Below are 11,241 nucleotides of genomic sequence, written 5' to 3' on the forward strand. Positions count from 1 at the left end.
AACTAGGGAGATGTCCCACCTCTTTTCTTTAGATAACAGGAAGTCCCGCCCCTTTAGATATGGGATAGGAAGTCCTGTGTCTGACATAAAATAGGGGGATGTCCCACCCCTTTCCTTGGTGAGATGGGATGCTATGTCCCTCGCCTTGGTGAAATAGGAAATGTGTCCATTTCAGGTACAGCGGTGGGAGAAGTCGCCCATTTTGATGGCGCGATGAAATGAGAAGCTGCACCCTTGTGCCCCACTTGGTGGGAAACCATACCGTCCTTTCTACACAAAGTGGGAAATGCAACCTGTCTGAGAGTGAGGGTTGGGGATTTCCCACTCTTGCGGCCCCTCCCCCCAGCACTCAGCAGCGATCCCTGCCCCCTCCAAGGCGGCCCCACAGATCAGCCTGGGAGAGATGATCCGTGTCCCGAGCCTGCAGCTGAGCACAATGGCCTCCATGAGCAGCGCCTCCATGGCCATGGTCTACAAGCAGCTGGGAGCCTTCCTGTTTGGTGGCATGGCCACCTCCTCCCTGACCGACATCACCAAGAGGACCACAGGTCACCCTCGGCCCCACTTCCTGGCCGTGTGCCTGCCAGAGCCGGCCTCCAGAGCACCTGCATGACCAGTTACACCTGCACCGGGCACCCCGAAGATGTCCTCCATGGCAGGCGAGCAGGTGGGCGGGGAGGGAGACCCAGGAAGCTCCCAACCCCAGCTGATGTCAGCACTGCCCACCCCCCATCCCCCAGGAAATCCTTCTGCTCTGAGCATGCCTCCTTTGGGATGTACTCCATGGTGTATCTGGTGAGGAGTGTTGGCGGGAGGCAGGCCACATACTCAGCATGGCCAGAGAATGCTCCATTGTCCCCCCCACCACCCACCCCCCATGCTTGGTGCCAGCAGTGCTGGGCACGGCTTCCAGAGAGCTTCTGTGTGCTCCCAGAGTTGGAAGGGCAAGAACGGGGAGGGCCTATCTTCTCTTAAGACTTATTCAGCATCTCTGCCTCTGAACAGCTACTTCCAGAACCCTGCGTCTCCCCCTCCTTGCAGCTGGAGACAGCCGTGCCAGGCTAGGTCCATGCCTAGGGATAGGCTCTGCCAGGAGCAAGGGGAAGGGAAATAGGACCCAGTAGAGGTGTAAGGCTAAGGTCTGGGTGGCGAGGTGGCCGGAGGAGCGAGGGAGCCTCTGGGAAGTAGCTGATGACCCACGGACCCAGTGGACAAAGAGAGCACAGATTCGTGGAAGCAGATGGCACACACTGGAGCCAGCCCAGAGCACCCGGGCACCATGGTGGGCAGACACAATGACACAGACAGAGGCCCAGGCCACGGAGCACGTGACAGTCACCCGGCTGCCTTCACAACAGCAACATTTTCTTCCTGAAAGATGACCCATTCAACTGCCAACCTATTTTTTTTTTAAGACCAAGTAACAAAATAATTTCAGCTTCCTGTAGCGATAAAAGAGCAGAATCTTTGAAGCTGGCATGTAAGGGCTCCATTCCCAGCCTTGACTGCGTGTGACACTGGGTGAGATATTCAACCTCCTGGGGCCTCAGTTTCCTCATCTGTAAAATGGGCGTGCAAACAGCTCCCGTCTCCCAGGGTTGTGGTTTCATGAGCTAAAATATAAACAAGCTGATATACTCGAAGCACATAGATCTGGCTTAAAGGTCACTGTGATTAATAACAGGCAAGACAGACTCCCTCTGTCCCCTGGGGGGGTTGGGGGATGGGGTGCATGTCAGCAATGCCTAGAGGCACACAGATGGGGCGACAATGTGGCTCCCCGTGTGGCAGACCACACACAGCTAGGAGACAGGTCTTCCCCCAGTTTTGCAGACCCCGGAAAAGGCGGCAGTTTCACGAGCAGAACGTTGTGTGTCTCGGGGAATTCTCTTGCATCTTGAGTCTTCCCCGGGTTTCTCCCTAGAGCACACAGCAGCCCCTCGCCCATTCTTCTTGCTCGTACCGAGGAAGTAAATTTAGCCCGGTGTTTCAAAATGAGATTTTTCTTTTTTCTGTTTTCCATTTCAAAATCAGGAGCCCAGCCCCTGCTTTTTGAGGGCTCCCCGGTTCCCACGCACAGGGTCTCGCTTGCACTGCTGGGGAAATCTTTCGACATCTTACCATTCTCCCGACACTAGCACGTGGTCAATGGCATCAAGCTCTCTTATGGTGATGGTTGTGGAGGCCACAGCCAATACCCTCTATAGAGGCTGAAATCCGTTTCTATACAAAACTGGCAAGGTAGAATGTCTTACCTCAGGCCATGGCTGCCCAAGGTCGGAAAGGCAGGGGGGGCACAAAAAGGCAGCCCCGGGGTGGAGCCCCTGGTGACTGGCTCCCAGTGCTTCAAGGAGCTGCCCGCCCGCCCCCCAGCTCTAGGATGGGGACCGTCCAGCTCCTTTTCTTGTCCCTGGTTCTGTTCACCCTGGATCTCGGACTATCGGCACCACCCCTCTGATATGATCTTTGGATTCCTACAGGGAGCCCTGATGGCTTTCTCTGGGGTAGATGATGCTATGTGGCGCTTGGGTACCAGGGAGGGTCTGCTTGCCTGGGAGCCATGGGTACACCTGGCCCTCCACCTGCCAGGTTAGGAGCCGAGCAAAGGCCAGACTAGGGAGGGGCCAGTCACGGGGTGCAGGTAAGGTCAGCCCACCCCAAACCCCTCCCCCTTTCATCCCCAAAGGCTTTCTACATCTCCAGCCTTTCTACATCTTGGGCGATGCCAGGTCCCAGCAGCTCCAGATGCTAGAAGGCCGCCTGGCTCCTGCTCGCCAACCTCTTCCCGCTTCCCCCACCCTGGATTCCTCCCCTGAGGGCCATCAGGGGAACACAGCGATGCCCTGAGGCAGAGAAAGATAGAGGGTCCCCATGGCAAGGCCCGTACTCTCCCAGGAGCGGTCCCTTCCCAGTAGACGCAACCCAAGAAGCTCCGCCTCTCTGAAGATAGCCCACGCCCCACATCAGCCCCGCTCTAGTGGAGTGACACAGGGAACCCCATTTTCCCAAATCAGCCCCTCCCAGAAGGGCCACTTGCACTTTTATATCTTTCTGACTCTTGATACATTAAAAAATGAAGAGCGTTTACGAGTTTTCGATATATATTAACATGGGTGGGTGGACCTTGTTTTTCCATCTGGGCACCATGCCTCACGGGTCAATTGTAACATGTGCGTTGGGTAATAACCGCCAAAGTCCAAATCAGGGTTTCTCGACCTTGGGCTTGGTGACGTTGTCATTTGGGGTGAGATCATTATTTGCCGTTGGAGGCTGTCCTGTGCTCTGTACAATGTTTAGCACCATCCACCCACTAGATGCCAGGAGCACACGCAGGCACCCCATCCAGGCACGACAACCAAAAATGTCTCCAGACATTGCCAGGTGTCCCCTGGGGGCAGAATCACCCCCGGGGTTGGGAAACACTGGTCAAAATTAAGAGGTCACTGGTGAATGTGTTGTCCCAGCCATAGAGCGGACCGGGCTGGCCCCACCCCCACCCCACAGTAGCCACGGGGAATGAGGAGGAAGCTCCCGGGCTGCGCGCTGGAGGCTGCCAGCAGAAGGTGGCCCCAAGAGGCCTGGCCTTTGGTTCAGGGGCAACACGGGAAGTTTTATCCAGCCCCCGATAATAATTGTAACCCTAGTAGCTACAATTTATCGTTTATTCCCGGCGAGGGGGAACTGGGCCCATCTTGATAACCGGGCCACCTCATTGGACGGTTCCAGCCGGCCCAGAGGGCGGGCATCCTTGGCTGCCCCATCTTGCAGAAGAGGAAATTCAGCCATAGAGAGGCAAAGCGGCCCAGCAAGGTCACAGAGCTAATAAACGCGAAGGGAGGGCGATGACTTGGAATAAATTACAACACTGGAGCAGAGAGACGCCGATCCGAGGGGAGCAGGGCAGCCCCTCCCAACATGTCATCCAGCCCTATGTCTGCATTAAGCCTTGATGTTCGACCCCAGGCAAGGCTGGAGGTGACCCCACCCGCCGTGGATCCCCAAGCCCAACAGAGGTGTCCTGGGGGAGCCATCGGCTCCCACAAGCATCCCCAGACGGGGAAGGAAAATCGAGGACCCCTCCCCCCAAAACAGATCGCAACGCCAGAGCTCCCAGCTGGGCTCCACGAGGAGCCCTCCCAGTTAATGCAAGGGTTCTGGCGAATGAGACCTAAATGGAATGGGGAGGGTTGCTGCGGACAGGGAAACTGAGGCAGGGCCGCCGAGGGGGGCGGCGGGGGGAGGTGTGGAAGAGAGGCAGGACCGCCCGGCGGCTTGTTCACTGGGCGCTCTCCCTCCCCCGCCCGATTGTTGCAAAGCCCGGGTCGCCAAGCCAGGCTGGGGTCGGGGAGGGGTGCGGTGGGCAGGGGGAGATGATACTGACGGCGCCTGAGGGGGCTCACCCCCACGGCCCGGGTTGGGGGCGCATGGGACACCAGCAAGCCCCAGCCTGCGACCCCGGGGGTCTCCAGGCTGCTGGGGAGGGAGGTCCCTCCACCCCCCGCCCCCGCCGCACCCTCCGTCCGGGGGCGGGACCAGGGGGCGGAGCGGGCCGGCGACCGGCCGTGACGCGGGCCCCGCCCGCTCATATAGAGGCGGCCCCGGGGCGCAGGGACCGTGCTTCTCCGCCGCCGCCGCCGCCGCCGCGTCCACCACCAGCCCCGCCGCCGCAGCCCCAGCATCCGCATCCCCGCCTACGCGTCCCCCACCAGCGCCACCGCCATGCGGGAGATCGTGCACCTGCAGGCCGGCCAGTGCGGCAATCAGATCGGAGCTAAGGTGCGCGGGGGACGGGCCCGGGGAGACGACGGAGGAGAGCAGAGCGGAGCCCTCGAGCCCCGCAGAGCTCCCCCACCTTGGGCCTTTTGGGGGACGGGGTCCCCAGGAGGCTAGCACCCCGGGGACGGTGGGGGAGGGGCGCGGGGGGAAGGCCAGACTGGGAACAAAGAGGCCGATGGGGGTGGGGCCCAGGCTCCTGTCCGCTGGCCGCAGCTGGCTTCACAGCTGGCCCTCTGTCCCCTGCACACGCACAAAGAGACCGCGCCCCTCCCCGCGGCTGCAGTCAGGGCGCGCTGACACCAGCCCACTTGGCTGGGGTGGTGACTCTGCTCCACCCCGCCCCCACCTCTCCCTTCTTGCTGCCTCATCCTTGTCTCCCCCCTCCACCCCTTGCCTCTAAGTCCCCCATTCACCTTGCTGGGGGGCAGGTGGCAGCTAGGGAGGTGGCTGGGGGTCCCGGGCCCAGGGAGGCAGGGGCAGGCCTGACGGTGGCGGTCCCCGTCTCTCCATCCTTACCACCACCACCCTGTCTAGTTTTGGGAGGTGATCAGTGATGAGCATGGCATCGACCCCACCGGCACTTACCACGGGGACAGTGACCTGCAGCTGGAGAGGATCAACGTGTACTACAATGAGGCCACAGGTAAGACACAGGGGCATCTGCGGGGCTGGGAGGGGACGGGATGCTGGTTCCTGGCACTCGCCCCAGCTGCCGCCATCTGCTTCCCTGCAGGAGGAAATTACGTGCCCAGAGCCGTGCTGGTGGACCTGGAGCCGGGCACCATGGACTCCGTCCGCTCCGGCCCCTTCGGCCAGATCTTTCGGCCTGACAACTTTGTTTTCGGTGAGTCATCAGCGTGGAGCACAGGCATGGGTGGGCCCTCGTTCCTTTCACCTCCGAATGCTTGATGAAAGTTCTCTACCCCCAGCATCCGAGATGACAGCGACCGCGGGGGCCCAGTGCGGGAGGCGGGACGGGCAGTCAGGGCTGTGATGGGGGCACACACACACAGGCCGCTGTGGGAGCCCAGGGGAGACATCTGATGGGGGGGGAAGGCTTCCTGGAGGAGATGGCATTTTATTTAACAGTAGGACAAGGGCCGTCCTGGTGGTGCAGTGGTCAAGTGCGCACGTTCCCCTTTGGTGGCCCGGGGTTCGGCAGTTCGGATCCTGGGTGTGGACATGGCACCGCTTGGCAAGCCGTGCTGTGGCAGGCATCCCACATATAAAGTAGAGGGAGATGGGCACGGATGTTAGCTCAGAGCCAGTCTTCCTCAGCAAAAAGAGGAGGATTGGCAGCAGATGTTAGCTCAGGGCTAGTCTTCCTCAACAAAATTAAAATAAAATAAAACAGTATGGACAGGAGCCAGACTGCCCGGATGCAAATGCCACCTCTGCCCGTTTATGCCTTCGACACTTACTGAGCACCTCCTGTATACCATGCCTACTGTATCTCCTGGGGATACAGCCGAGAACGACCTGGACAAAGCCGTCTGTCCTCCTGCAGCTGACAGCCCCGTGGAGGGAGATGAGATGCGAAGAGACATAAGTAAGACTCAGCCATTGAGTGAGCTCGGTGACTTTGGGTGGCCTCCTCAATCGCTGTGTGCCTCAGTTTCCTCACCTTGAAAACAAAAATTACAAAAAGACCTACTCTTGTCAGGATTGCACAGCTTAAACCTGTTAATACGTGTGAAGAACTTAGAATTGGGCCTAGCCCAGGGGAAAAGGTAAATAAGCATTGGTTGTCGTTTTTATTATCCTTATCATTATTAATGTCTGCAGCCCTGAAGATGAGTAGGACGTGGGCTGACCAGGGGACATTAAAGGGAAGAAAGTGTGCAAGACAGAGGGAACAGCCTATGCGAAGACAATGAGCACATTTGCAGCACTCAGATTCAAGGGGCACGCACACTCTATGAACGTCCTTCTAGGAAACCCTTTCTGGGCCTGCTAGGTCAGGCTGGCTGCACTCCCCGACTTGGCCTCAGGCCCCAGGCTCCACCCTCCCCCAGCACCCCAGCACCTCTCCTCCTTGGAGCACGGTAGTTTAGAGTCTGGAGTCTAGAGTTTGCTGGGACAAGCTGTGTGACCTTGGACAAGTGACTTCCCATCTCTGGTCTCTGCAAAGATTCAGCAAGATAATGACGCTGCTGTGTGCATATGGTGCACAATAGGTGCTCAAGAAATGGATGTGGAAAGACTAAATGAGGTTGGCCAAAGGATGTGAGGGCTCCTAGGGTGACCATGGGTGACCCCAGTTGGGCCTCTGGGAGGCAGGGCTGGGGTGGGTGGTGATGAAAGTGCTGACTCAGGAGCCAGACCACCTGGTTCAAACTGTTCTCTCTGAGGAGATGACGTTAAACAGAGACCTGAAGGAAGAGTCAGCCATGTGAGTACCTGGGGGGAGAGCATTCCAGGCAGAGGGAATAGCCAGTGAAAATGGCCTGGGGCCAGACCGGGCCTGGCATGTTGGAGGAACAGCGAGGAGGCCCGTGTGGCTGGAGCAGAGGGAGTGAGGGAGGGCAGGGAGGGGACGGGGCAGGTCATGCCGGGCCTGGGGGGGCTACAGGGAGGACTCGCTTCTCCCCACCACAGGAGGGGGAGCCTGGAGGGCTGTGGGCAGAGGAGGGCGGCCGACCCAGGGCTCCCGGGCGCCCTCTGGTGGGGGCTGCAGGGAGGACAGACCATGGTAGGGGCCAGTCCAGGTGAGGGACGATGGAGCCTGACCAGAGTGGAGGCAGACGAAGGGGCGAGAAGAAATGCTACCTGTTCACAAAAATACCAGCCGATGTTCTCACGCTCATCCTTGTCTTCCTGGAGCTTGTGCTCCCCTGCGCGATTACAGACAATAATCATGATTAGTAAGACGACACAGGTTCGTCGGGGCAACGGAGAAAAATAAAGCAAGGAAGAGGAATAAGAAATGGGAGGGGGTGCTGTTGTGTGTAGGGTGATCAGAGAAGGCCTCGCTGAGGCGGACAAAGTCCTGAGGGAGATAAGAGAGGGGCCATGTGGGTCTCTGGGGGAAGAGCATTCCAGGCTAAGAGAACAGCCCGTGCAAAGGCCCTGGGGCAGGACCACGTCTGGTATGTTGGAGGAACTGTGAGGAGGCCTGTGTGGCTGGAGCAGAGGGACTGAGGGGGCAAGAGGGAGGAGAGAGGGCAGGGCCTGGTGGGCTTTTGCTGGAAGATGGGAGTCCTGGGGTGATTTTGAGCTAAGGTGGGACATGATTCGATTTAGGACCCTTCTGGCTGCTGGGCGAAGCGGGGCAAGGATGGAAGCAGAGAGAACAGTTACCTTATGCCACTCCTAGGATGGCTGTGGGTGCCGTTGAGGGCGGACTCTCCCCATAACTGCCCGCCTGTCCCCTCGCCTTCCCCCTCCAGGCCAGTCCGGAGCCGGCAACAACTGGGCCAAGGGCCACTACACAGAGGGTGCGGAGCTGGTGGACGCCGTCCTCGACGTGGTCCGGAAGGAGGCGGAGAGCTGCGACTGCCTCCAGGGCTTCCAGCTGACCCACTCGCTGGGCGGGGGCACAGGCTCGGGCATGGGCACGCTGCTCATCAGCAAGATCCGGGAGGAGTTCCCGGACAGGATCATGAACACCTTCAGCGTGGTGCCCTCGCCCAAGGTGTCGGACACGGTGGTGGAGCCCTACAACGCCACCCTGTCCGTGCACCAGCTGGTGGAGAACACCGATGAGACCTACTGCATCGACAACGAGGCCCTGTACGACATCTGCTTCCGCACCCTGAAACTCACCACCCCCACTTACGGGGACCTCAATCACCTGGTGTCGGCCACCATGAGCGGGGTCACCACCTGCCTGCGCTTCCCGGGCCAGCTGAACGCCGACCTGCGCAAGCTGGCCGTGAACATGGTGCCCTTCCCTCGCCTGCACTTCTTCATGCCCGGCTTCGCCCCGCTGACCAGCCGGGGCAGCCAGCAGTACCGGGCTCTGACGGTGCCCGAGCTCACCCAGCAGATGTTCGATGCCAAGAACATGATGGCCGCCTGCGACCCCCGGCACGGCCGCTACCTGACGGTGGCCGCGGTGTTCAGGGGCCGCATGTCCATGAAGGAGGTGGACGAGCAGATGCTGAGCGTGCAGAGCAAGAACAGCAGCTACTTCGTGGAGTGGATCCCCAACAACGTGAAGACGGCCGTGTGCGACATCCCGCCCCGCGGCCTGAAGATGGCCGCCACCTTCATCGGCAACAGCACGGCCATCCAGGAGCTGTTCAAGCGCATCTCGGAGCAGTTCACGGCCATGTTCCGGCGCAAGGCCTTCCTGCACTGGTACACGGGCGAGGGCATGGACGAGATGGAGTTCACCGAGGCCGAGAGCAACATGAACGACCTGGTGTCCGAGTACCAGCAGTACCAGGACGCCACGGCCGAGGAGGGCGAGTTCGAGGAGGAGGCCGAGGAGGAGGTGGCCTAGGGCCCTCCGGTTCATTTCGTGTCCGCCCCCCTGCTAGGCTGCCGACCTCTGACCCCCCAGAGCCCCCCCTCCCACCCCGTGAACCCCACTTCCCCTCTGACCCTATGACCTTCACTTCTCCTCCGACCTTGACCGACCTTTCACCCTTGAGCCCCACTTTCTCTCCAGCCCCCTTGAGCTGTTCCAACTTCCACGTCCCCGTGAACCCTGCTTCACCTCTGACCCCGCAAACCCCGCCTTTAACTCCATGAACTCTCCCTCACCCCTGACCTCCCCATCACCTTTGACCTGCCCCACAAACCCCATGGCACCCGCAGGCTTAGAAGACCTAGTTTACTTTTGACCCCTCCCTCTGAGCCTCCCTTCGCCTCCAGCCTTGCCTCCCCTTTGACCCCTGGGCTCCACCTCCCCTCTGACCCCACCTTCTCCCTGGCTTGTTTGAACCCCCTGTTTCCTCCCTGAACCCACGCCCCTGAGCTCCCACCGGCCTTGGCTTTCCAGGGCTGGTGGAAGGTTGCAGCTGGGAGAAAGAGAAACCCTGGAGCATGTGGGCAGGAGAGGCCGTACCCCCGACCCGACCCTCTCTCTTCCCCCCCATCTCACCTTCAATAAAGAAATTAACTGTTGTCCTGCTGTGTTTCCGTGGAGTGCATTTTTCATCCCCCCGTGGGAGGGCTGGCAAGTGAGAGCTGCCCCCTAAGGATGGAGGTGGACACTGAAGGGACATCTAATCTGGGGGTTGGGGGGAAGCGGGGCAGAGATTTCAGAGTCAGACAGGCCAGGCCAGCTCTCTGGTGCTGAGTAAGCCACTTGCCCTCTTGGAGCCTCGATTTTCTCACCAGGAGAATGGGGTCACAGGGGATCATTCATGATCCCCACACACCCACCTCTGGGATGTTTGTGAGGATTCTGGAAAACTCGTGGGCACGCAGCCTGGCATGGAGTGGGTGCTTGGCGACGAAGCTGCTACCGTTCTCTATGGGGCATCTTGCAAGTATGCAAAGCAGGAGGGGCGAATGTCTAAGGAAGGATGCTGGGAGATGGCAGCCTGGGCCAGCAGCCGAGGAGCAGAATAACAGTCACTAACACATAGGGAGCGTTTCGATGGCCTGGTGCATGCTTCATCTCATGAGACCTCACACCAACCCCGTGAGCTCTGAGCTTTTATCTCCTTTCAATGAAGGTTTAGAGAGACAAAGTGTATCAGTTAGTTTTCGCTGCGTGACAAAGTATCCCCAAAAGTCAAGGGGCTTAAACCAACCACAGTTATTTATTTTGCTGCCAAAGCTACAACTCGGTCAGGGCCTCAGCAGAGCAGCTTGTCTCTGCTTCCCGTGGCATCAGCTGGAGAACCTCATCTGGAGGCCGAGGGATCTATTTTCAAGGGGATTCACTCACGTGGCTGCCAAGTTGATGCCAACTATCGGCTGGGGGCTCAGCGGGGGCAGGTGGAAGGAGGGCACCAGTATCTCTCCACAGTCTCATGACCTGGCAGCTAGGTTCCCCAACAGCAAATATCCCAGGAGAGCAAGGAGGAATGCATTGCATTTTTCTGACCTAGCTCCAGAAGCCACATAGTGTCCTCTGGCTTTCTGATCAAGGGGGTCACAAGGGCTTGTCCAGGTTCACAGGAATGGGATATAGACTCCGCCTCTTGAAGGTAGAGAGGCAAGACTCCAGAAGAGCATGTGGGGTGGGAGATAGGCTGTGGCTATCCTTGGAAATCACAATTTGCCACACAAAGTCTCTTGCCCACGGTCCCATGGCTATGAAGTGGTGAGCTGGGGTTCAAACCCTGACAGTTTCATTCTAGAACTCTGATTCAACTCTGTCGGCCAGAGTTCAGTGTGGGGACAATTTGAAGCATGTTAAACAGAAAAGGATTCAATACAGGGATTGATGGACTTACACTATCGTTGCAGGGGCTGAGAGAGTGGGCTGAAGGCCAGTGCTTCTTAAACTTTAGTGTGCAAAGAATCACCCAGGACACAGCTTCCTGGGTCCCACCCTAGAGTTTT

General features: G+C 58.9%; 1 protein-coding gene across 1 annotated transcript; it reads left to right on the forward strand.

Annotated features, from left to right (window-relative positions):
• The first annotated feature begins 4,608 nt into the window (after positions 1 to 4,608).
• On the forward strand, positions 4,609 to 9,849 carry TUBB4A (tubulin beta 4A class IVa). Its single transcript, XM_046684518.1, has 4 exons — positions 4,609 to 4,776; positions 5,311 to 5,419; positions 5,510 to 5,620; positions 8,166 to 9,849. The coding sequence occupies exons 1-4, from the start codon at positions 4,720 to 4,722 to the stop codon at positions 9,221 to 9,223; spliced, it is 1,335 nt and encodes a 444-aa protein (XP_046540474.1). The 5' UTR covers positions 4,609 to 4,719; the 3' UTR covers positions 9,224 to 9,849.
• The last annotated feature ends 1,392 nt before the right edge of the window (positions 9,850 to 11,241 follow it).

The sequence above is a fragment of the Equus quagga genome, chromosome 14 (assembly GCF_021613505.1).
Source record: "Equus quagga isolate Etosha38 chromosome 14, UCLA_HA_Equagga_1.0, whole genome shotgun sequence".
Lineage (NCBI taxonomy): Eukaryota > Metazoa > Chordata > Mammalia > Perissodactyla > Equidae > Equus > Equus quagga.

Coding starts and splice junctions, on each gene's coding strand:
- TUBB4A (XM_046684518.1), top strand. CDS start 4,720: ATGCGGGAGATCGTGCACCTGCAGGCCGGCCAGTGCGGCAATCAGATC. Junction 4,777..5,310: donor GCAATCAGATCGGAGCTAAG/GTGCGCGGGGGA, acceptor CACCCTGTCTAG/TTTTGGGAGGTGATCAGTGA. Junction 5,420..5,509: donor GTACTACAATGAGGCCACAG/GTAAGACACAGG, acceptor GCTTCCCTGCAG/GAGGAAATTACGTGCCCAGA.